The following is a 26831-nucleotide window of genomic DNA, read 5'->3' on the forward strand; positions in this document are numbered from 1 at the left end:
CAGCCCAACGTTTCCAGTTTCCCCTGGCAGGAGGCAGTCTGCAGGGAGGAGTGCCAGCCGCGGCACTGCAGGCAAAACTCCCCCTTGCGTTAAAAGCCCTCAGATCAGTGCTTGAAGAAGACAAAAAAAATGGGATTGAATTCAGTTCATTAGGTTTCAAGCCAAAGAGAACGCCTTAAATGTTTTCGTTCTTGCTTCTGTGTGCTGTTTTCTTTTACTCCGTTTTATCAGCACATTAGTCCAGTCTCCAGCAGCCATGCTGCTGGGCACAGCCTGGGGAAAATATCCTCGGGGCAGCAACTGCAGAGAGGACAACTACAGAGGCACAAGGCTCTTAGAGGAAAGTCAGCACTAAAATGTATATAATGTAAACAGCAAAGGCTATGAACAGTCAGTACGTTATAAATTAGGGCTTTTTAACTAGCATACTTTTGCAATATTGATTCTCCTGAGTTGTCTCATTTGTCAAATACTGCACATGTCCTGCGCATGGTTTGAGTGTGGTGACTGTCAAGAGGTGCTGTAAATCCCATCTGCTGAGTTTTTAGGGAAGGGAAAGGAACAAGTAACAATATGCAGATATGGGGAACTATACTGTACTTCTCATAGCTTAATCTTCACTCTTCAGTTTTAAGATTTCATTGGATTTCTGGAGTTGATGGCATGATGGTTGGCTATTTTTAGGGACAGTGCTGTTAACTGTTAAGGCACTTTATCAGTAGGAGTAATTTAAAATTTCCTCCTTGTGAAAGAAGCTGACATGTTGAAGGACCAGTCTCATCAGCTGATGAAGTGATTTGTTTCAGTTCTCACTATTGCGGGGACTGGTGCCTTTTCATGGATGTTATTCAGACCAAGCCCATTGCTCGCCCTGGAAGTTGAGCGCTCCCAGATCCTCAAAAGGCCAAACTAATTAATCAATAGTGGTAACAGGTGAGAGATGGTATGATTTCACACCCAAAACATGGTAATGCAGCATGGGGAACAGGATTCTGGAGATTAGTGTTTTCTTCCCAGCTTTACCACTGATCTCTCAGGTGACCTGGAAGAAATTGTTTCGACTTTCTATGCTGCAGATTCCATATATTTAAGCAGCGAATAATAACAACGCTTTATGAGGCACATTTAGAAGTGCTGTGCAAAACTCTGCATAGGAAGCAGCTATTATTGTTGTTATCCGTAATAATAAAAACAATGGCATTTTCAATAGAGACTGAAGTTTTGCAATCTGTCCAATGCCATTATTGCTAAATGCAATTTTCTCATTTAATCCACAGCTGCTGCTTTTATATCTTGTCCTAATTCAAACCATATTCTTGCTTTTTTTTTATGATTCCAGTGCAAGTTGGAGTTTCATGCATGTACTTCTGGCAAAACCATCACAGCTCGATGCGAAGGGCCCTGCCCCTGCCTTCCAGGACCTGAAAGTTCAAAACACAAGACAGAGAAGACTGGTGAGTTGAGCTGTTAATGGAATTATAGCAGATTAATTGATTCCTGTTATGTTCTCAAAAAACTTGAAGACAGACATTTCTTAACTAGATTTTTTGAGAAAAAGCTAAGGTACGACTAATCCTTTTCTAAACATGTAGTGCTTTCCAACATCTTAACTGCTGTAAAGCTAACACCTACTTAATAGAGTCTTATAGGAAAACTGAGTTCTGGATAAGGATTCTCATTTTTTGAGTGAAAATATTTTGAATGAAAATATTGAATCATCGTAAAAGAAGATGGAAAAGAAAAAATACTACTTGATGGTTCATTACTTTGTAAGTAAAAAAAAAACCAACAACCAGTAGCCTGTATGTTAACCAAAAATTCATTTAAAGCCACACATTATATGATACATGGGATCTGAATTATCAGTTTTATCTTTATTGTTATTAACACTATCATTAGAAGTCAAATAATTATAAACACGTCTGTACTTATATATAAAATTGTTTCAACAACAAACTCATTGCAAATGATGTTATATAAAAGTGAAGGTCGGAGTCTCAGCGCAAACGGCTGTTTTCCCCACCAGCTCTCCGGTGAGTCTGTATTTAGGTCTGTAAGCCCCGTGCGCTAATTCACTCCCCCAGGTCTTTCCCGAGGAGGTAAGCACAAGCTCTCTCGGCCTGACCTCATCCAAAGTGAATTAGTTCTTGCAAAAGAGACTGACTAAAAGTCTGGCAACGGGGCAAGTGCCACAGCCAGGTTCTGTCTAAGAGTTGCCACCCTGCTATGGGGAAAGCCCTTTGGAAGGGGAAAGGGTTGTTGCTTGTGGTTTCTTGAAACGAGAGCAAGCAGATCACAGAATGGTTTGGGTTTGAAGGGACCTTGAAGATCATCGAGTTCCAACTCCCCTGCCCTTGGCAGGAACACCTCCCACTAGACCAGGTTGCTCCAAGCCCCGTCCAACCATCCAATGTTGCGTGCTGGTAAAAGCATCTATGGCAAAGTGACTGCTAGTGTATTTTTAAGTGTAGTGTTGTCTCCCCTCTCTTAGGAGGAGTGCTGAGAGGGTGAACTCGTGCAGCTGTTGGGCTCCTGTCTGTATTAGGAGCTCACAAAGCCAAAGGGGTGATTTAGGCAGGGTTTGCTCTGTCATGTTGAGCAGTGAAATGTGTTTATTTGCCTCGTGCACTACATGGAGTATAAAAAACGTGAAGCTTTTAATAACGGTCTGTTTGACCCAAAATTTTTGAGAACCTCTCTTCGCTCTTACTCCTCCCAACTATGGACACGTTCCAACAGTAGCAGGCACAGAAACGGGGAAAAAATAATTTAAATGACACATCCTCTGGTTCGTTCAGGCCCTGTTGCTTCAGCTGAAAACCCTGATGAGCCTGCTGGTGGTGCTCCACACTGCATCCTCTAGTACAGCACGTTTCCACAGTAGGTCTCCATCTGCTTTCTACAACAAGAAGTGATTCTCCAGCCTAGGTTTTGAAAATTCAGGTTTATTCCACTTTTTGCAAATCACAGACATTTTTCCGTATAGCCCTCAAACTTAGATGAAGTATTTTAGATGGCAAGGTTCTGAAATCAATATGTAACTGTAATATTGCTTTATGTGGCTTGAATCTTTTGGTTACAGTATACCCACTGATAAATTGCCTTATTCATATTTTCTATTTCTTGTAGGCAGGCACAAACATACACTTTTCTTCTCATAAGCTGCTCCCTATATGCCCTCTTTGTTGCCCTTATCAGAAAGAGTATCAGATTAATAAATCTTCAGTGACATTTTAAGCTTACAATTTCATTCACACAAGAGAAAAAAGATTCTAATAACCCTTATCTTGATAAATGCAATTTGACAGGGTATATGTATTGTGAAACCCAGGCTTTTGTTTTGCTTGACTCAAAACTTTAACTCCAGCCAACAAAGCATTAATTTAATGGATTGAGTGATCTGCAGAGCAACTTTCCTGAAGGCTTTTTCAAGAGGCCAAACTTGAGCTAACAGTACTCCTGCCATTGCCCTGGTGACAAGGATATTAAATGCCTCAATTCTGCCATCTTCAGAGTGGCAGGAAGAGAGTGCTGTGCCCCCTTGGAGGAGCGCAGTCGCCTGGGAAATAAGGGAGATCGTTGCCTGCTGTGTTTGGAAGCAGTCGAAACACTGAATACACTAGTCATCTTTTGCATTGAAGAACAAAACTGCTCATAAGCCTGATTGTAGTGTTATAAGGAAGATACTCGTACAGGCATGGGAGTGATTGTGGATGTGCATAGATAAGCATATGTGAAAAAAATAACAGTATTTTGCTTTGTCACTGTCTGTTTCTTTCTGGGGTGAGGTGCTGAAATACCCACAGAAGGATTTGGTGTTGAGAATCAAATAATCAATAGCAAAGGGGCTTTCTAACTTGCTTTATCTTGAATTTTTTTCTGGATCTTTGAATGTGCCGGTAACGTTCCAGTTGAAGACTTCCTTTAACTTACCTCTTCAATCTCTTTTCTTCAGACATTGTCACTTCAGTTGGCTCACTGAGTGTAATGGAGTCTCAAACTGAATATTTCAGAGTTTGTTGTTCTTTTAATGAAGAGCTCCTAGGAGTTTCCATGAGAAAACATGAGTAAATTCTATATACTAGTATAAATTTTACCCAGGTGCAATTTTAGCAGCATCTGAAGAGGGATTTGGTATTGTGTGTGTCTGCCCTTCAGAGCCTGGAAGCCAGCCAGCTTTCCTCAGCTTTACGGGAGAATTATGAATTCTAATTGCTGGCGGCAAAAAATTCCATACCGCTGCCTTTTGTAAGATTCCTTTATTTGCTCAACAAGTAGTGTCACCTGGCTTTGGAGAAATAAGCCCTGACTAGTACCTGAGGTGACATGTGTGAGATGGAGAAGGCAATCGCGTGGCAGAGTGTGGCAGTCCCCCGAAGCCTGGGCAGGGCAGCGCTCGAGTGATCTCCCCTTCACCAAATCTCCAGACCTCTCAGTCTGGAGCTTCAGACTAGCATTTTGGCTACTTGGTACCTTAGTGTTTTCTCTAGTCTTCACACAAATTTGTTTTATTTTCTTCATATAGTACTATAGTATCATTAATAGTGCTGAATTGGTATAAAAGTCAGTAGACTGATTTCTCCTATAAAAATTTGTATAAAAGAATTGTGTAGACATTTGGGACTTGGTTTCTGCTCCTTATTTAGTTGCCAGGTTTGTGAGATCCGTTCAAATACAGTATAATCTTCAGTAGAAAATGATAGAGAGCTAAACCTCATGCCTCATACAGACATGTCAGTGGAAAAATACTAAGGAGAATTACAGTGCAAATGCTTCCAGCAAAATGGAAATGCAGCTCTTAGAGCTACTGCATAAACTTTTTTATGCCTATTATACAACAAGGTTAAATGTCTGTGGTTGTGAACTTCCAATTTGAAGACAGTTTGCATTAATCTTTACACATTCATTCAATCATATTCAAATATTATTCCATAATAAATTACTTTCAGAAATTAAAAATGTAAAGGAACATTTAATTTCCAGAGTACTGTAATTCTAAATGTCGTGACCTTTTTTTATATGCTTGTGTATAAAATTGGCAGCAGCATCAAAGAAAAGCAATCTAAGTGTATGTGCTCGGAGGTAACAATTGACTGCAGTGTCTGTGTCGTATTCCTTCCTCCTCCCTGGGCTCCTTTGAAAACATCTCTGCTTTGAGGATGAAAATCAAGACTAATAATCGTGTTAAAAATTGGAATTCTTTTTATAGTGCTAACTGGTATTGTGGAGACGTTAATAAAATAACACAAATGCTAGGAAAAGAAAACTACACCAGAATGATTATCTTTAATGGCAAATAACAACAATATAATCTTTCTACTATAGAGTTAAATCTTTGAAGACATGGCAGGATCATGTTCTTCATTTTCTTAAATGGAATGTTGAGTCAGAGTCTGAGAGGTAGAAAACAGGACTCTGTGAGGGTACAAATGGAGGATTTTGGAAAAGATGACAAGCCCTAATGCTTTCCTCATTTCTTTTTGAGACCGATTTAGATTCCTTTGGTTTACCAAAACACTTTATATGCTTCATTATTCACAGCGGTATCCCAGCTTCACAGTATGCTTCCATGATAACCGCTGATTTTCAACTCAGCTACCCAGAGACTAGGGTTGGGCTGTAATCTGCCCGGAGGTTAGCTGCCCTTTCGGAGCATACGTGCCCCTTTATCTAATACTATAAAATGAATAAGGCTATAATTTCAACAAAAGAAAAGGATTGGTAACTGACTCTTAGTGGCACCTAAATGACAGAAGTTATTTAAGACACAAAGTACTGTCTGCTGGTGGTTTCCAGGTGCCTCTTTCCCAAAGCTCTGCAATATTAGCTAGAGTTCTCATTAAGCGTAACTTATTTTGACACTAGCTGAAGCTTCTAAAACCCCTCGATAAGTGAAGGACTTTGGAAGAGAAGCAACCAGGTTTAGTTCTTCAGAAACTACTGGCAAGGGAAGAGATTTTCCCTTGAGTGTGCAAAAAGACAACATTGTGCAGTGATTGGGGAATTTCTCAGCAAATGTGAATTTGCAGTTCCAATAGCGGTTCTGTCGGCTTCTCCCATACGTGGTGACTCCTGTTCGTTACATGTGTTAGTGGTGTAGTAGCTCAGCAGGATGGTAAATGTTTAACAGCATGTCAGGGCTCTTTCTGACCATACCTCCTTTTTGTGTTTTCTAAGAAGCTGAGTGCTATAGTCCCAACACACTAGTCTTGATTTGTTGCCATCAGGGTTGCAGAGCCGCTGGAGCATGAACGGATGCAGTAATTCAAAGTAGGTTTATCCCTATCTGTGCATTGTGTCTTTTTGACCTTGCAGAAATGCCCAAGGCAGCTTCTAAGGAAATACTGTTATCTTGATAAAGGAAATGTAAGGTCAATAGGCAGAAGGAAATATATTCAATTATACTGAGTGTTGTTTAAATTTCTAAAGGCAACCAAGAGAAAAAGTTACAGGTGTCGGCATTGGTGAGCTCAGTCAAGAATCTACCTTGTTCAGGTATAGTTTGGGGTATGAATTGTAGCATTTAACTACCAACCCTGTTGGGTGTGATGGATGAGAAGGTCTGATGTTCCATTCCTTTGTAAAAAGAACACTCAGGGTATGAGGTTCATTTGGAGAAATCACAGTCTTGTTTCCCAAGTGAGTTGTATTGCTTCTTGTGCTTGAATGACTGACAACTAAAAGAATTTAGGTCTTGGAACTAAGTCTTTCCTTTGAAATCTACTTTCAGCAAATATTTCTGTTTCAAATCACTATTCACAAGTTTTCATGACCACAGAATATATAATTTTTAAGTTTATGAAGATGCAGTATGAGTCATGAACATGGTTGAGTTGAAATTGGTTCCTGGAGTTGATTTGCCAGGAAATTTCTTCCTTTTGTGGGTTTAGCTGTGAAAAATGACTTCCTCTGACACTGAATTTCCAGGTAGATTTTTAAATGACCTATTTGAGTCTTAAACTCTGGGAATGGTAAAACAAAAACATTCTAAAATTAAGATTGCCAAGAGTTTCAAAGCTTTAGTATATCTCATTAAAACTAAGAGGGTTTCTTTTCCTGTTTTACAGAGGAGAAATTGTGGTTGTTCAAACCAAAGAGTATCTTTCACTGCAGGGCAGATATAAGGACATGGAACAGAGGTGTGTGTTCCAGACACTGACATGCTTCTTCTCGGGACTTCAGTTGTAAAGAGTAGTATTTTTAGCTCTGAACTACGTAGGATCTGATATTTTTGCTCCAAAATTTTCTGTATGACTACTGCAGTTCAGTCTTTTAATTTGTTTCATGATGAAATGACCTTACCCAAGTAAATCTGAGTTATGTAGTATCTGTAAATAATAATTATTATCATAATTATCACTATTATTACTGTTATTTTGGCTGCAAGTTTTCACATGAGCAGATGAGTCTGTATTATTCAGTTCCTGAAAGCATGAAAGATTAACTTTTTTCATTTCTGCTGGATATTGTCTGTGAGTAGTGAAGTGGCTGCACCCAATTAATATTAGATTAAGAGAAACTGAGAAGTAGGCAAGAACTGTTACCTTTGCTCTTCATGGATGGCTATGACTATCACTCACTCCTATCAGAAGCAAAAGCAAATAGCTTCAAGACCAAGGCAGCAAAATCAAGTTCTTGCCAGTGTCAGACGAAAGATCAAAGTAATGGTGGCTGAGGCTGTTTTGGTCTGCTGTTTGACCTCACGTGCATCTTCCTTTTGCGTACCAGAGAAAAGCAGGAGCTTATGAGGGAAAGGCTGCGCGTTCTACATACACATATTTCATGGGAAAACTTTTATTTCTGCAGGAGTGTTGTATTAAATAGAATGAGCAATCTGAGAGCCAAATGAATAAAATGTGCACACGCTAAAAAGGAATAGAGCAAAAAAGCTAATAATGTGAATGAGAACACATGAATGGACATACAACTGCTAGTTTTTCCTGATGTATTTTTTGTATTCCTACACCACATCACTGTGATATTTTCTGCTGTGTCTGTGAAGGAGGTGTGTTTCATCAAGACTCATAAGCAGATCTAGCCTTGGAATACCTCAGGAAGGACCCATAACATGCAAGTCCTTTTAGCTTGCAGCTAAGAAAGATAGCTAAGCTCAGAAAGATGGTCCAAGAGGTTTGATTGAGAGGCCACTGGGCCCAACTCTTTGCTGAAGGAAGTGTTGGTGTGATTGTGTGGTCAATACTTACCTACGTCCGCAAACTACAGAGCATTGCTTAGCAAAGGTTGGCGTTTACAACTCCCCACCTGGGTCGGAAGTCCTCCCCGTGCAGTACATATAAGGCTCTTTTTGGTCCATTTTGAAAATCTGATTGTCCTGAAGCATTTATGACTAAGCAATAGTTGTTGCTGAATGGAGAACATTAAAACTGCTGCTATTTATATCACTCTGAAATTATATCACTCTGAGATTATATCACTTGCGTTCCCAGCAAATCATGCACCACCTTTGCATTGATTTCTCAGCTACACATAGTGAGGTGATTAATAGTAGTTACTTCTCCCCTTCAAATTCAGTGAAACATCTTTAATCAATGTAATTTAACCTCAAAACATCCACAATTTTTGTAATGACTGCTGTATTGCAGAAGTGTGGTGGAAGGAATTTCCATGGCGTACAATTAACAAGTCATCATGCAGAACAGTGTCAGGTACTGCAAAACCCTGGCAGATAAATCACTTGCAGAATCTTCTAGGTTTTTTGCTAGCAAATTAGGACAGATCTTGTCAGACCTTATAGTAAGTAATTATCACACTTTAAACGTATTGTACCTCTCTGAAGAAGGCAAGGAGGTGTCTTGAATCATGTAGATCAACTCAAGAAGGCTTCCTTTTAAATATTCTCATGAAAGCAACAAGAATCTAGAAGGAAAAGGCACAGTATAACCTTGTATGCAAAATATTGCCCCATTCTGTCCCCAACTCAGCTGATATATCTACTCTAAGGTGGAAAGAAGTCCTACCAGAATGGTCATCCCTCTCAGTTTATGCAGCTTTTAATATTCCTTTTTTTTGAGGAAAAGTTAAGATTTGGTATCTACATTCCAAAGTTAGCAAAAAACTATTGGAAAAAAAGAAAGTAGAGAATGCAAAATGTAGTCATCAATAAGCAATAGACATTAGTCATGCCAGGAACAGAAAAATGGAGAAAGGTACTACACATAGTTAGATTTAAGGCAGACACAAAACTATCATTTTGAATCTATGCATTTTTCTATCTCCTAGCAAATACTTCTCAATAACTCTGTTTTGAGAAGCTGCCCTTTTTCCTATTGTGACAGCTGAAAATATGCATTTCTTAGCTGTTTGCATTGTTTGAAATTAAAAAAAAGTAAATGACTTAATTATCAATTGAAAAAAACAACTTGTGCTGCGAGTTGAGTCTTGTCACTGCAAACGCTTGTACTCGGGAGTTACCACTTGAGTAAGTCACCTTTGTCTGTGGTGAATACATTTGAGGATATGAATGTTCGGAAGACAAGGCCTTTAAGTATTTATGGAATTTGTGTGGTATTTTTCCTGTTTCCAAATACATCTAACTGTGGCTGTATAATCAGCCAAAACATAATGTGAACTGTAAACTTTATAATTGACAGAACAATTCTAAATTTCTTTTTCACAAATATGTGAGCATCGTATTTTAGGATGTGGGTGTGAACGGTAATAATGGTATAGTTGAAAACCTCAAACCTTCACATAGAAAGAATATAAAGAAATTGCAACTATCATATCAAAAATCACTCTCCAGTTTGAGCAAATACTATTTGGATTTTACAGCATCATTCATTCTGCACTTACTGAGGTTTTGAATTAAATGTGCAAAGTATTTATACAACAGAAATGAAAAGCGTATTTTCAGACTGCCGCGTTTTCCATCATAGCTGTGTTGTACAGGAGAATTGCCTGCCCAAAAAGCTTTGTTAGGCTTGAAGAGCAAATTCAGGTTTGAACCTATGATACCTGAATGCTTTTTAATCAAAGAGTATAAATTAAAATATTTTTTGTACTTTCAGCAATTATACACAGAAAGCACTCGGGTGTATTCTTGGCGCCTGCTTTGACATGAATTTGAAAAGGAGAAAGAATTATCCCCTGTAGAAGTTGTCTTGCCTTTTGGTCTGGCTCTAAGGTTTTGGAGCTCAGCACAGAAGCATTGATCATTGCAGACCCCAGACAGATAACAAGTTTGGGACGATACCATCCATTGACTAGCTGTCGCTTCTTCAGCGTGATCTTCCTTGGATTTCATTAAATTACAGCAGACTCCCAAATATAACAGACAACTTCTGCTTTAGAGGCAAAAGTGACAGAAAGGAGGAAGAGGCAGCACTAGAAGCAGCTCACTGTTGGCTTTGCTTCTTCCAGGTACTTGCTGAAACGATGTTGACTGTAGTAGCAACATCACTGTCAGCAGGATTTGCACTTTAGTAAACGCATCTCTTTAACAAGGTAACATGCCAATAGAATAACATTGAGCCAGAATTCCTGTCATAATTTTTTGAGGTTGAACCAGGACATGAGACATAACTCTTCATCATCGCTAAATAAAGACTAATCCCAGACAGCAGCGGGAGACAGGAACTGCATAAAAATAACTGTGTCGCGGTGTAATTATATTAAAAACAGTAGGATTTTTTTTTAATCCTTTTTAAACCTTATGAAAGAAAACTTCTAAGGCTGTGCTACTTCTCTGGCAGCTCTCTGCGGCTGAGGCACCTCCTTATGCTTTCATAAGCAGTTAGAGCTGTACTGTTACCCCAGGGGGATCAGAGGGCGTGTGGGTTTCACCCCTTGCCCCCAGGAGTGGTCACCACCTAAAATGGAAATATTATAAACAAATTTGGTGGGTCTTATCCATGTAACCGGTAGCTGTGGATATGGGCTTACTTCCACGTCAAATTCAATGTGGAGGCTGCAGAGTCGCAGCAGGCAAGGTCTGTTCCAGCGTGGGGCAAGCGCGAAGCTGTGGAGGGGTGAGTTGGGTCAGCGCTGGAGATGGCTGCCTTGCAGGGACGTGCTCAGCACCGTGGGGCAGCTGGCAAGCCCAAAGCTCAGCAGTCATGCAGCTGGTGTGAGCTGGAGAGGAGCCGATGTTCCTAGTGTGGACACCCATGGGGTGTCCATGGTTGAGGCACCCAACTCAGTAAACCCATTTGGAACCGGGCACAGGTCCCAAGGGCGGCACAGACATAACCCGTGTCACTCACCCTGCAGGTAACTTCCCGCTTTGCTATGCAAAGGATACAAATGCCACTGGGGGCGTATAAACCCACCAAATGCAGTAAGAGAGCGCTTAGACAGCTCAACGGTAAACAGAGTTTCATGAACACTTATTAAACAAAATGTTAAAATTGCTATTGATCTATTATTATTTTTTTTACCATAAAGAAAAGGTTAGAAAATGACAGACATAGTAAACACTTAGCACCAGCAAGTAACAATAATTCTCAGACAAGGAGTAATTTGATTTTGGACTGGCAACAGAAAACTAGTGAAGTGGCACACTGTGTTAATAGAAACACCATCTAGGAACAGCAGGTGTTTGTGCGCTGATAATGATAATTAGAGCACTAAAATCTCTCTGATCATAAATGAAAATAAATAAATAACACTGGTTTCATATAGGTTTTTCTCCTGGATATTGATTTTTGGATTTTTGAGGTATATTTCCCTAACATTTAATACAAGAAAAAGTTTGTAAAATCTTCGGAAATGTGATAGTGAGACAAATTATAGCGCTTATTGCTGCAGTGTTAAGCTAAAACATCCCTGGTGTGAGGGAAAAAACCCCAAACCTTTTCAACAGAATACAGGAAAAAATAAGACTTCTGAAATTTCAAATACATCTTTTTCTGGTTGTTTGGGGTTGTTTTTTTCCTATAGTGTCTTAAGGACTAAATTCCATCTTTGGTTACTCCTCTATAAACCTGGAAAATGTCCATCAACGATGTTGAGCCAGAGGCCTTTGGTAAAGTTATTCTGAGTCTGTAATGGTATAAATGAATATAGACTAGAGCCTAATTGGTTGTTCCACAGAGTTTGTTACTTTCTATGCACTTCTCAGCATTGTGTCAAATTTGTTCTGAATTTTTCTGTTTCTAATTCCCTGTTTATTAGTGTAGAAGGGAGATGGTATTTGAGATATCACCACCTCGTTCCAAATATATAGGCTTACATATTTTACAGCTTTCACTGTCCCACCAGGGAGATCTGTACGTTTATTTTCCTCTGAAGAATTGCAGTTTTTTGTAATTCAGTTTAACGGACTGTGTGTAAATCAAAAAAAAAAAAAAAAAACATTATATGTTTCCCGTAAAGCAGACATCTCTCTTTAGAGATGGACTGGAATGAGAATCAGGATTTGCGTTTGTGAGTTATTAAAATCTGAGCGATTTGGCTTTAGTCCATCTCTGTCATACAAGAGTCCATCATCCACAGAGAAAACACTTACTGAAATATCCTGCAACACAAAAAATAGATGTCAATATTAGAGAGGCTTCTGGACAACCAGCATGGGATCTTTCTGTCCCAAATGTTAAAACACACACATTCAGTTAATTTTTCAGATAGAGGCTCAAACTCTGAAGACTGGGATTGGATGCTCAGTATTCCTATTTAGCCTTCCCTGCAGGTGTCCAGCCTCTCTGGAGATCTCCTTGGGACTAGCTTGGACAGTCAGGTCTGTATTCGGAGCTGAATTACAAAGCCTTAGTCCCCTACAAACATTCAGACACGCCTTGATAATATTTCTAGTTAATAGTAACATAGAAAGTGGCTAAGCTTATGACCAAGCAATGTTTGCTGTATGATGATTTTCCCTCCAACTTTGTTTTAATTACAATTTTCTAATGTTGTGTTCCACTAAGTGAGACAGAATTTCATGAATAATTATTTAGAAGGGTATCTTTATAGAAGAAAAGCTTAGTTTGCTTTATGAGAATATACTTTATACAATGATATCGCTACATTCTTGGATTTGATAAATTACGGCCTTGGCTCTATCTTGCTTGTCTGAAGGTAATTTTATGTATCATTGTGTCCTATTTCTCTGTTTGTTGACAATGATAGTCAGGGCCTAGGAGTTATCAGGCACAGACAACAGGCAGATTCTCTTATTGTCTAAATTGTAAGTATGGTCTGTAACAGCAAGTACTTATCAGGCAATCCCTGTCAACAGGAATAATGAAAACTGAGTAACATAAAATCATGTCACAGTCATTTCGGGCAGCGAGTTGCATGTTACAAATGCCTCAGTGATCCTTCACAATTGAAATTCAGGTTTAGGCTTCCAGTTCTTGGAAGGGTTGCAAATATTCTAGGAGAGTCTAAGATTTTAAAAAAAAAAAAAAAAAAAAAAAAAGAAGGTATATGATCATTTGAAAAACACAGTTCCCTGAGCATTTTAGTTGAGACAACCAAAATTAGGCTTCGTTTGGGACTGCAAAGTGAGAAAAAAAAAAAAAAAATATACTTCTTTGTCTGCAACAGGATTTTCCAAACATTTACACTATGTGGTTGTTGATCTCTGTGATATCGCACTGTGAAAAAGGACTGTCTTAGTATTTCTCAAGCATGATACATCTGTTTTCAGCATCATGCTACAATATTGAGATGTGGCTAAGATAATAGTTATATATATAGAAGGTGCTTCATTCTGTTGTGTGGTTTTCACAAAGGGATTAATTAGCCTCTGCTTGAGGTTGAAATGAACCCCAGGAAACACCAGAAACAACTTTGTCTCACTGCCGAGGTACTGTATAGCATTTTTCCTGGTAAGACCTTAATGGCCTGAAAAATTCTGAAGTCACAGGGAAGCTTTGCAGACCTTGAGTTTTCTTTGCATCAGACCCAATGTTTATTTCTAGCTGATCCCATCCAGAAAAAATGAGATCCTACAGTTCCAATGTGCAGTGAGATTGGCCTGTGTAACACTGCAGAGCCTTCCCTTGGTTGCGCTCTGTCCTTCAGAGCCTGGTGAGCTGGAGAAGCATTGGAAGAAGTGTCTCATGGATGAAGAACCTTGTCTCTAATTAGGTTGTAGGTGGGCAGTGGAGAATTAGTTTGAGGGAAATTGTCAAAAGCACAAAACCGAACAGTGTTGTGAAGTATGCGTCATGCTTCCCTTTCATTTTACGTATGAGCACTCTTCTTCTGAATGTTTTAAATGACTAATCTTTCATACTGGTCTTCACCTTATATATTTAAGATTGTTAAATGTACTGATATATAAACCACTTTCCTCGATTTAGTAAAATCCCATGAGCAAACAAGAAATTCTCAACCAAAAAAGTAGATCGGAATTTTTAAAGCACAGTTTGTTTTTATTGGCTAATATCGTTTTTAAGTGTTTTGATTTTTTTGAACGTACGTGAAGGAAAGACATATGGTGACTGCTATATAGCATATACAGTAACTGCATTTGAGAATGCTGTTATCCAGAAGGCAATGAATAATTAAAATAGATTTTTCAATAAAGAAGCAAGTGGGAGGAAGTGTTATCTGTTCAGTTTACGTTTTTATGAAAAGAAGTCAAGTTGATTGCAAAAAATACTGGACAGTATTTCACATTTCTTTAAAAAAGTTACTTTTTGTATTTTCAATTGGATGTCCTTGAGAACTGGAGCAATAGGAATGGGAAGAAGTTCATTAGCACAAAGTGTGTAATTATACACTTGGGGTCTAATAATATGAACATCTGCTTTAATCTAAGAGCTCTTTGCTTGGAAATGTCTAAAGGAGAAAATGACCTTAGTGTGCTATCTGGTCACAGATTAACTATGAGCAACTCTGAGCTGTGAAAAAACTTCTATGATCCTCAGGGATATCAGGAGAGGCATTTCTAGAAATATTGGTAATACTTTACGGGGCGTTGGTAAGACCTCATCTGGAGTCTTTTTTGAGTTTGGATCAGCAATGTTCATCAGAGATGATTTCGAGATGAAATAGGAGAGAGAGTTTTTCTTTTTCTCCGAGTCAATCTAGAGTTAAACCACTCCTGTCACTGACTTCTTTGTGCTTGCTGCAATAACAAAGTAAAAAGTCCCATCTCCTAAAAGTTAATGCTACAGCACTACTGAAAACATGCGTTGAAGATACTGGCCTGGGATAGGTATTTAAATGCTAGTATAAATATAGCTCTAAGGCAATTCTTTCAGTATGCATTAAATCAAAAAGAGTATATTTTTGTACATAATCTTACAGATTATTTTTTTTAGTCATATAGTTTAGCATATAAAATGAATGAGGAATTTGAGGAAGGGGGAAAGACATCTGCTACTTGTAAGAGATCTGGAAAATGTGAGCTCCTGGCAGCATTTCACACTGTCAAGATTCTTCTGTTGCAAAGGCAACCTTTCAAACGTCTATCCACTCATGTACCCAGACTGATTTTCTTTCTCTCTCTCTTTTTCTCACTGTCTTTTTTAAGACCTGTCTGTTAAACATCACTAGATTCTATTTTTTCATTACCACCACTACCATAGTGAAGGTGATTGAGAAGTGTCTGTTCTTGGGCTGATGTAATTTCCATCACAGTTTTGCAAGGCTGTACAAAGGTGATGTGTTACTGCTGAGTCTTGGGGCACAAGTCATTTGGCTACATTCATGTGAGGAAGAATTCATAAAACAGAATTTATGTGGTGCTTTATGGAACCAGCTGATTAACTGCAGCCCTCAATAAAGGAAAGACGTTGTGTGCAACTGAGGTACTACGGGTATAAAAGAGTGACAATAAAGAAGATGCAAGTGAAAACAATATATTAAGCTTCTGAGAAGCAGATTCATTGGCAGGTCTTTGCATTACAAAAGAAATTCAGAACCTGCTGATATGTGGTGGTGCTATTTCATGTTGCACGACACGGCTATTAAGAACAAGGGTTCAGAAATAAACCCCTCCTCCTGACCTTGAGAAACTCAATTACATTAAAGCAGCTTATGTTTTAAGCAAGCCTGGACTTGTGTGTCACGCTCTAAGAACTAGTGAAGGCCACAGAGTAGCTCCTGCATTTAACTTACTATAAAGAGAGATTACTTTCCTATTTCACAGCAAAAAGCTACTAGGTTTCAAACACGTTTATGTTTGGTTGGTTGATTGGGGATATTTTTTACCAGTAAATGTCACAAGAAGTGATTATATTTCTGAATATTTACACCTTAAGTTTGTAAATAATCCCCAGTAATGTTCCACTTATTATTAGAATTCCAATTTCTGTAATTGGAAATTTTGCGAAAAAAAACATGAAGCGTTTGAGGTTGCTCAGTATAATGTATGTTTACAAGGTGACTGGAAGTGACCGAGCGTTGGTGTGTCTTTCCTTCCCTCTGTAGTTTGCACAATATCTTGCTACAGGTGGTCTTAAAGGTTTATCTTCAAACCTGCTCTAATTATTTAGTTACCTCAGAACATACCATAGTATACTCCATGGAAAACCTGAAATGTGTGGAGGTAAATGACCGGTTCTTTGTGGCAGAGTTGCTCTGTATATATAAGTATCATATGGCTAATTCTTTTGCTAACACTAAAGACAGTGCTTCTCTGGCAACATTAATGGTGAAAAATACTGTGGTTTATTTGTCCTGGTGCTTCAAATAAGTGACCATGCATTAAGTGTGTTCTATTTTGGACTGGTGGGATCCCTAAGAAAGGTGTTGCATGGATTTAGATTAAAAAGCAGTTATTTTTCAAGTAGATAGTCAAGGGGGAAGTTCAGAAGCTTATTTCGCTGGTGTGGCAAGGGATTGGGAGTGGTAAGAAAGATTTTAGTCATGAAATAATGGAATTATAGTTATCAGTGCAAACTGTGAACATATTATCATGTCATTGCCCAATATCTACCATAAAGGAGAGTTAACAAATTGGTGCAATCTTTCTTAAAAAGCAGCCATAAATACAATTATTATATACTATTATATTACAGTTTCATATTCTAGATAACAGCAGGACAAATTTCAGCATGCTCTGTAGTAGAGCATTTTCCTTGGCGACATTTTGACCAGTATATTTTCTTACCCTAATTGAGATGCAAGAGAATACCAGTCTCCAAGATCTTCACAGTCTTAGAGTAATTGCCGTTTGTTTTCGTCCTTCACCTCTTTGCGCTTCTGAAAACAGATTGTATTCCACAGCAGGGTTGCAGTGATGAGAGGTAAAGCAAACCCTCCTCTAGCAATTGGATGCTTTGACTTACTAAAGTCTCTGCTGCTTGAAAGAGAAATTGCCTTCCCTTGAGAACATGTGAGCAATAAAAAAATAAAGCTGTAGATGAGTTTGTGTAAGGGCACATAAAATCCAAATTCCTCACTATAGACATTTTTGTGAGGAGCAGAAAACTGATTCACTTATTGCTAGTGTGGCCATTGTATTTGTTTAAGTCATTTTAGAAGTCCAAAGCCACTTTAAAAGTGTTTATTTCCCTGAGGAGACAAATGCAGGGTTCTGTATCGCAAGTCAAGTATGCCAGCCTTTAACAAGATTATGAGAGTCTTTTCCATGGGTCTGCAGTGTGAAAAACGTCCTTTGCTGTAGGTCACAATGAATAAGAGGCGAAGGAAGTGGCCAGAAGAGAACCAGTCAGCCAGCTACGTTTATGGGTAGGTTGTTCGACAGGCTGTAAAGGACTGGTTTCAGATTTAGACTGGCGCTTATAAAGGAGCTGGGTGTAGACGTTCTATTGAAAATAGTAGTCTTAATGCTGTAGGGCAAAGCAGTTACAGTATTAGATACTTTCAGGAAATTTTATTTAACTAGAACAGAGTGCCCTGGGCTTCTGCATACGGCTTCTCTTCCTCCTTCAGAATACCCAGGTGCAAAGTTAAACTTAACTTGCTTGATTTCACAGATGACTGTTTTGAAAACATATTCCAGGCATTATAGCAAGGATGAAGAGTGGCATTGATGCCACACGGATAAGTGCTCTGTAAATGTCTACACAGATAAGGGAAGAGGATAGTCACTCACCAGCTAATTCAGGATAATAAATGAAATCTAAGTGAGACGTAATTTGTGGTGTTAATAAGTCTCTTCTCATGTTAGTAACAAGCAAGTCTATGCAAAATGATTTGTTTTGCATAAAGAAATTGGTTGGAAATGTGCCATGTGGCCTAGCTGCAGAAAGGCCTTAACAAATTGCATTTATTGTGCGGTGCTTGCTCCCTCGTATTACTCTCCTCAGATAACCTGTATAATCTTAAAATAAGCAAGGACAGTCTAGGTATTTGAATATGTTCTTATTCCAGTTCCTCTTGCTGCCATTAAATATTAACCAACGTGCCTGTTGTGGGCATTTTAACGCTTTGGGCCATCGAAACCCTTTATTTGAGTTCTTTAGGCACTTTGCTAATGTTAATGGATTCAACCTGACGTTGACTCTGAGAATTAGGGGTTCATTCTTATGCACAGGTAAACAAGCACACACACAATTTCTATGGTTTGTATTGCATTTTTCAGGAAACCTCTAGCAGAGATTTAAAGCACTTTCTTTAATCGCTGGACTCGGTTTCCTTCCAAAACAATAATTACTCTCCTCCGTAGAAGGACGTTTGGGTTGGACTGCCAGAGGGCTCTTTTCCAATCTCTGCTCAGGCCTTTCTTGTGTAGACACTTACCTTGCTTCAGGGACTGGTGTGTCATGCGCATGCTTTTAATTTCTTTTCAGATTTTGAAGACCAACTTCTCCCTCGCTTTTTAAATGGCTGTCGTCTGCTGAGAAGTGTTAATATCATGTGCAGAGACCATCTGCCCCCTCTTGCCAAGTCAGGAGCTCTTGGGTTCTGTACGTGGCTGTGACACTTGCCAGCTTTTCCACTCCCAGCAAAGTTTCTTCACCTCTCTTTCCACGTACATTTCTAAATATAAATTAGGAATAGCAGTCAGCTTTTTGTGAGGCCCTGCCAGCCCTATGGATAATTCTCTCTCACTCTCCATTTGTTTATTCTCTCTCACTCTCCATTTGATTCCCCACTGACTTTCATATGTGCTTGTCTTCTCTTCTGGCCTTTCTCCCCAAAACCAGAACTGTGCAAATAATTGATTTTTCAGTTTACTGACTGGGCTGGAAAGTCAGGATTTGAGGGGATAATTCTTCTTGGTAAAATACAAGACCTTTTAAAAAACTTTAAAAATGAAATCTGACGGTTTTTGAAGCAGAGACATCACTTTGAAATGAATGAGCTTAATTTCAACATTTCAGCACTTCAGCTTGTCCATCCCAGTTTGTAAATTATTTTGATTGTCTTAAAACTCCATTTTCCAGCACAGAAGCTGTATGCCAAATAGTAATAATAACAATAATAATAGTAGTCATCCTTTTCTCCCCAGGAGTACAGTAACTTCCCATGATATTAGTTATTTTCTGTTAACAGTGATTTTGCTTGTATGTAACTCCACGTGCTTATGAAGGCTTTTCAGTTCCTGGCATACTTGAGAGACACTTTGTCATTGTACCTGTATTTTAGCCTCCTGTTCACATTTTTAATCTATTTCTGCTCTAAATAGCAGAAAAATCATGGGAAGTTGGCAGAACAGAGGTACGATTGTACGTTCTCCTAAATGGCACTAGACATCGCCCATCATCACAGAGCATTAGGCTAAATGTACCTGGTATGACCATCCCATTCTTTTATTCCTTAGCGTCCTGTCTCCCAGGCAATTGTTTGTCTCCCTAGGTCTCAGAAGCCCATTATTCCTTTCCATTCTGCTCGGGGTGAACCTGCTCATACGCCCTTCAAATGCAAGTTCAGATGTCCTTAACACCTGGCCACAATGGAGCCACCTCCAGCAAGAGGACAGGAAAGCAAACCTCCATTTCTCTTTTTCTGCACTGGAGTAATCTAAGGATAGTTCATAGTTGCCCTGTGCATTGTCAGTGTTGTGACAGATTATCCTTCCACATCAAGGAGATAGAACCAGCTCCTGCACAGACCACAACAGTGATTCAAATTACTCCTGAAATAGCATTTGCTGTTCTCTGTTGAAGTATATGGTAATCGGTTCCAAAAAGCTGCAGTGACAGTTCTCATTTCTGTGTGTTAGATATCATGCTTGACCATATTATGCAAAGAAATGCAAGGTTTTTTTATTAAAGTGCTTTAAGTACTTAACATACATGGTATACAATAAGTGGTGTTATCATTATAGAAAAACTCTTTTTTCTGTCTTTTCTCGTCATGACTGTTCTACTTCAAGTAGACTTTAAATATTTCAGTATTAGTGACTTGTACCATACACATAGGTCTGGCAGATGCCAAATATCAGAAGTTGTAGGGAATACTGATTTTCAGTGGAGTTCTCCAAATGGTAGAGTTGTCAGTTGCTTTAACACTCTCTGGACAATCAGCCAGCCAAGATTTCTGTCTGCTGTAAATCCACATAGCTCCATTAAAGTCAGTACTGATTTATATCAGTGGAGGACCTGTCCTGGAGTATTCACAGCTTGATGGCCTCCTCCTTTCAACAGAAATAAAGCCAACTCTGAAAGAACAGGAGGTTAAAGCATTTCAGTTCACACCAACTCATAGGGAGTGTGACCTTTCCCATTGGTATTATATATATTTAGGATTCGGTAAACCGCCTTCTTAGAAAATTGAAATGACGTATAATTTGGTGGTATGTTCCCCTAGCTGCCCTAAAGATACACGTTAACCACTGTTAGGATGGAAGGCGAGAGCAAACATGCTATTAACAAATGCAGGATTTGTGCATGAATTCAAAGGTTTATTATCGTGTTTCTCTTCTCATCTTACACCTGAATGTCACCAGCCTGGGAATTATGCAAGATCATGTTTTCACTTTTTATAAGAAAAGTGTCTTTTGAAGCTTCCTGAATGTGGTTTTAAAACCTTTGATAATTGAAATCATTCTCAGATAATTGTCTGGTTCTCAAAGTACACCTGAAAGTGAGAGAGGTTGCTGAGTCCGTCTCTCAGATAGGAATAATTCAACTCCTTTTCTGTGTGTAATATGTTATCATTTTTAATTACATGTTTGTCTACCGTTTAGTCTATAGCATAATTTTCTTATTCAATATAGAATGTTCCTGGTTTGGCCATAGGTCAGGTTGCATAGTAGAGGAGACAAGAGTTTTGTTGTGCTTCTCCAAAGCCACAGAGCACAAGAGGCAGCAAATTGCAAAGGGTGAAGAAAATAAAGAAAAAAAAGAGTCACGTAGGCAGAGCAGTTGATGTGTGCTGCCCTGGAGAAATTAATTCTTGTGCAGTTCCTGGCACTGATTTCCTTTGTAATGCTGCCCATCTTGCTAAGCCAGATTTTTCATGAAGGGTCGCTAGCTGCATCTTCTAATTTTCCGGGTTCCTGATTTGAAACTCTGAGGCCTCATTTGCAGAAATGCTGAGCACCCACAATTGAAGGGAATGGTCAGTGTGAAGTGAACTTGTTAACAGTTTTCAGATACTGTGAAAAAGCAGGTCCTCAATACCTGGAACTAGATATCCAAAAATTGACTAGCAATGCCCTTCCCATATTACAAATGCCTTGCTTTGTAACTCGAATTGTGATATAATAATCTCTATGAATTGTATAGTGGCAACAACCAGCACTGGTGATTGATTAAACGCTTCAGCCTCCCTTCAGAGTTTAATTAATCTTAGCAGCTCTTTATTGCTTTGTAGGCTACAAACCAATAGAGATTATTGCCATTTTAATAGGGAACAGAGTGGCTTCTCTGTGCGTTGGTTGTGGTTTTTTCGCCTTTCTGAAAGTCTTCCTAGGCACAAGAGCAGAAAGTTAACTTGCTTATAAGTTTCAACTACTTGAAAAACCCTGTTCCCCCTTTCTTAGGATGAATAACTAGGATGTAGCATTAGGGCTTCATAGAGACTTTCAAGCCACGCTCTCTGACAAACTCCACAGTGCCTCATTAGATGACTTCTCCCCAGCCCACACAAAAGAGAGACAAATCATCGTGTTTGAACTGGGTGTTTGGGTGTTTGAACACCCAAAATATTTCTGCTTGGACCGTACGTTTTTAATCTCTGAGCAGTTCTGTGACAGAGGTAGGAAAAGGACTGAATGAAAAAGGAGCAGCCTGTCTCCATTGAATGGTCTGCACAGACCTGTGTGAGGGCCTGAATGCCCTTAACCTGGGGGATAGGATATTGGTTTTCAAAGACCCCTTCTACCCAGGGCTGCACTTCTCTCTGTATAGTAGGATTCATTCTAAAATCGCATTAAAGAGGGATTTTCTCCCTTTTGGGTTTTTTGTTGTTCATTTCTAAGTTTTCCTGTGAGGACAGCACGCTGTAGTAAAGTTTTACATCTGTGTGGTATAGGGGCCTTCCCATTTGACACCCATACTGCCATTCCCTTATTTCTATGTACCTGTGAGTGCATTGTGGGGGTACATTATCACTCTACATGATGTTTTAAATTCCTCGTCCAGCCCTTCTTAGAAAAAAATCTCTGCTACCAATACAGAAATCGTTCCAGGAACCGACCTCCTTTCTCAGCCTGGCTCCCCGTGCCTTTTCCTGGGAGAATTCCTGTGCTTGGCTATAGTAAAGCAGGGCAGCATCAAAGAGTCCAAAGGATATTCTCTAGTTTTAATGGAATACACTCGGATGCCTGGTCACATTCTCCACATCTGCTCCATGCTCTCCTTGAGTGGATATATTGGCTTCTCCCTATATTCTCTCAGCACTTAAAATCCCCTCTTTTCTTGCATGACCTTGGGTCCCTTTGCAGTTTGCCACAGCTGAAAACAATAACAAGAGAAGAGGATTACCTGCCACTTATTTTACAATGTACTCAGTACTAGGTTCACTTTTGATTACTTTTTAAGTTTCATACAAAAAAATCCCCCAAAACACAACAGCAGGAAGAGGATTAGCATTACTTTCCATTTCGAAACCGTTCCCTATCTAAGGCTTTCAGCCCTTTTAAGGGTGAAGGGTGACTAAAGTTCCCCCCATCTCCATAGAGAGTAGATCGTTTCATACAGCATGAATACATGTGAACTCTATTGGCAGAATAAAATTAGTCCCTATTGCGCAGCTGTCTTAATCCTTGCCAAAATAATTATTATCACTGTCATGAGAAGAGTCATAGTCAGCCATTCACTGTTCTTCCTGGCTTTTTTCTGGGTTGCCGAATATGAACATACAGTATATATAACCTATAAAAGAGAAGCAGTGTGAAGTTAACCTTTTAAAGATTCAGTATTTTGATTATTTACCATTCCACCTGTTCCGCTCAGATTACCAAAGCAGCCAAAGAACAAGAGTGACCAGGCAGTCAAACTGAAGAACTGTGAAAAGGTCATATTAAAAAATGTATAATGCATTTAGTACATATTATTCTTCTTTCTCTTAAACACTTTATGGGGGATTAAAATCCTCCCTCTTGTGACAGAGATCATAATGAGAACTGAAAATGTCACAACATAAATTGATTTTATGTTAATGATTGTAGCAAGAATGGGAAATAATTCAAATATTACTTTTTACGCTAAGCCTACTGCTGCAGCATCGCAGTGCTGTGCTGCTTCGTGTTTTCAGCATTCGCAGCATGTTCACGCTCAGGCCGAGGACTGAGCACTACCCACGTAGGAACTGCCGCTCATCTTACCTTGTGCTTGGTACACCTGCAATTGCAGGAAGGAACGCAGAGCCTCAACGTGTAAATTTAAGGAAGCCAAACCAATAGCTTCATCACTCCAAGCCTGATCAGTATCACCAGCACAGTTCCTCCTAACTGGGCTTGGAGGTTAAGAACAAGCAAAGCAAAATCAATTTTCCCTCCGTGTTGGGCTCCCTGGGAGACTTTAATGTTCATTTCCATTTTCTCTGTGGATGATCTGTGTATGTTGGTGTCCATACAGTCTTCCAGTTGGAGAAAACACAAAAACTTTGAGTCTAGCTTAGACCATGCTTTAGAATAAAATGCAAATGTGTGCAGTTTGTGTGCACACCCTTATTGCCTGCTTTGCTTATTCTGGACTCGGTTCATTTCTGGGAGAAGGAAAGACTGAATGCTGGATCCCTCCTTACATTATTCACGGGATGAGAATAAAATGCACACGGTAATGTGGATGATCTGAAAGGACCTCATTGACCCTGTAGAATTGAGTGACTTTCAAGTGAACAAGTCAGGCAACTATTGCAGTGATAGCGCTGCATTTTCCTCTGTCTCGGAGGTATTAACTTCAGCAGAATAACCGCAAGAACACTTTGACCAGTAGCCTTACGATATTTGCATAATATCTAGTGATGAACAGTTTTGAAAAACAGGTTGGTAAAGTAGGGTGGAGTTCAAAGCAACTAGTTACTCTCTTAAAAGTGCTGGCAACCTGGATTTTATCCTTTTATAGTCTTCTCAGAAGGATATTGCAGCGTATTTTCCAGAAATGGCTCAGTAGTGTTTCAGTTGTCTCATAGGTACGGAGATAAGAAGGAAAAGATTAATATCACTGTAGCCTAATTCTAAACAGGATACCAAGATACTTTTCCCCAAAGCACTTTCTAACCACTTATTCTGCTAACTTTCTGTGAATGCCTTGAGAATATAGTATAGCCTTGGGTTTATCTGCACAGGGAATCATTCTTGAAGGAAGCAGGTGTGGGTTTTCCTGTCCATAAATAACTTCATATTTAAACAAGCTCTTGCTGATATTCTACAAGAATTCTGGGAAGGCGCAGTGAAATAAAAACATAGATTTGCAGAAAAGTTGTTTAAAAGCCCAGTAATAAATGACGTATTTAAGGAACTGACAGATATCTGCCAGAATACAAATAAATGGGACCAACAGATAACAGTGAATGGAAGCTTCCTTCAAATGTGCCGTTCATATAAAAACGGGCAAGGTAGGCACTCAGATTTCATCATTAAGTACTGATTTATGTTCTCATTTTCATGAAGGGAAAAGACAGTTGCCAGAGTTATAACTTTGGAAGTGAAAAATGTTGTGATTGCTTGATATTACCAAGTAAAAAGTCCCATCTTTCCATTCTGTCCCTTACTGTTTGCTACTGGAACCTTGGGAGTCTAAATTAAAGAGGAAATAGAGGACTTCAGTTGGCTCTGAAGTTTTGTCTTCAGTCAAGACAAGTCAAGGCTCTGAAGACTTGTCTTGAGTCAAGAACTGTTGACATTATACATAAAGATGTAGCTGATTATTTTAGTTGGAAAATCAATGAAAAAATGAGAAGATTTGAGGCAATGTGTGGTGTGGGAATGAAACGGAAAAGGAAGGAACGTCTGTTTCTCCTCATCCCTCTCATTGTAGCCTCCTTCCTAAGCTGTGCTCCTGTCCTCCAGTGCACCTCAGTCTCTCTTTTCCCCCACTGTCACCGCTGGTTTACACGCACTCTGGCATGGATCAGCGTCCCATTCTGTCCGCTCTCCCCGGCTCACACACTGCTATCCCAGCTGGAGAGCCACCGAGACTCCTGACAAAAAATTGCATTCTTCCCATGCTCAGAATCTGTCATGTGCCACCACAACTTCAATTCATAACCAACAAACTACCTGAGCACATACAGATTGGCTCTTTCCTCTCCCCAAATTAATTTGTTTGATCCTGACTCTCTTCTCTTGGGCACCAGATTCTGTCTATAAAATCGCCATCTGCTTCTCTTCTATATATGAGCTGCTGCAGCTCTTTAGCCCTGATCTTTGATCCTGTGTATATGATCTTCATTCTGTATTATTCCTCATCTTAACTACATAAATAACCTGAGGAAAAGATCATATAATAAATATTCACTTCATTATAAATATTCACAGGTAAATCTGCGAAGGATACTCTACAGTATGAGCTAATGTTCTTTTCGGAACGAAGGCATGCCCTTTAAGTAAAAACTTACTACATGGCTTCAGCTTAAAACCTGGTGCATTTTTATCTGACTTTCATCTGATTTTAATTCAAGAATTTGCTTGCATGTGTAAAGTCATTTCAATTACTTTCTTCCCATTATCTCTACAGCCCTGTGAGTAATTGTGGCTGTCTGTGAAAGAGTACGTGTTAATATTTTGTTAGACAAGATTGTAACAGATGACTTTTTTCCTCTGATTTTCACAGACTGATAAACATGATAAAGGGTAACTTTTCCAAAAAGGCTGGTCTCTTTGAACCTGCAAGCCCATGTGACAAGTAAACAGGGTTCTTGATTTATAATACTCCAGGTGGAACGTTTTGTGATTAGACTCCTAACGATGATGAAATATTGCCATTAATGCACAATTAAAGGAAAATAGCCAGAAGTTTTATTTCAAATCAGAGCAAACAGAAGATCTGCCCACATCATGACATTTGATGCCAGGCTGATTGTCACCTAATCAAATTTGTTTCAGTGAAAAAAATTACAAACGTGACATTTTGATTAAAACCTTTGACCTTTATTCCCAGAAAATCTCTGTATTTTTCATTAAGAAGTTTATACTCTGGGTGGAAGAAAGTGGATTAATATGCCACCAGTCAGCAATCTGTGCATGTAGATCCCTTCAGCTTGTAATTGTCATTAAACTGGTTCACTGCACTCTGCATAAAGTGTTAAGTCTCTTGGTAGGGGAGTACATAGGCCTCTGTTTATTTTGAGAAACTTGTGAACGACTGTAGTTGATTTCAGATTTATAGTTTCACCATCTTTAAATTGATGTAGTTTTTTACAAGGAAATGAACAGCCAATTTTTTAACAAACCAATGCAATTTAATGCTTATAGAATTTATCTGCCTGTGGATCAGCAGCATAACACAATTTTAATTACACCTGCCACACTTCACTGAATTCTCTCATTCTGTAGCGAAGTCTTATCAGAGCAAAGGTCCATGAGATATGTTGAGCTCTGCTGAGCCCTAAGTCACAAG

The 26831-nt window shown here is 39.1% G+C and overlaps 1 protein-coding gene across 1 annotated transcript in view; it reads left to right on the forward strand.

The window, feature by feature from the left end:
* Window positions 1-26831, forward strand: part of SPOCK1 (sparc/osteonectin, cwcv and kazal-like domains proteoglycan (testican) 1) — a 319586-nt gene that overhangs the window by 256728 nt on the left and 36027 nt on the right. Inside the window, exon 6 of the mRNA XM_009891093.1 lies at window positions 1340-1454. Within this exon, the coding sequence (XP_009889395.1) occupies window positions 1340-1454 (115 nt within the window). The remainder of the gene's footprint in view (window positions 1-1339; window positions 1455-26831) is intronic.

The sequence above is a fragment of the Charadrius vociferus genome, unplaced genomic scaffold, assembly GCF_000708025.1.
Source record: "Charadrius vociferus isolate BGI_N301 unplaced genomic scaffold, ASM70802v2 scaffold370, whole genome shotgun sequence".
In the NCBI taxonomy this organism is placed as follows: domain Eukaryota; kingdom Metazoa; phylum Chordata; class Aves; order Charadriiformes; family Charadriidae; genus Charadrius; species Charadrius vociferus.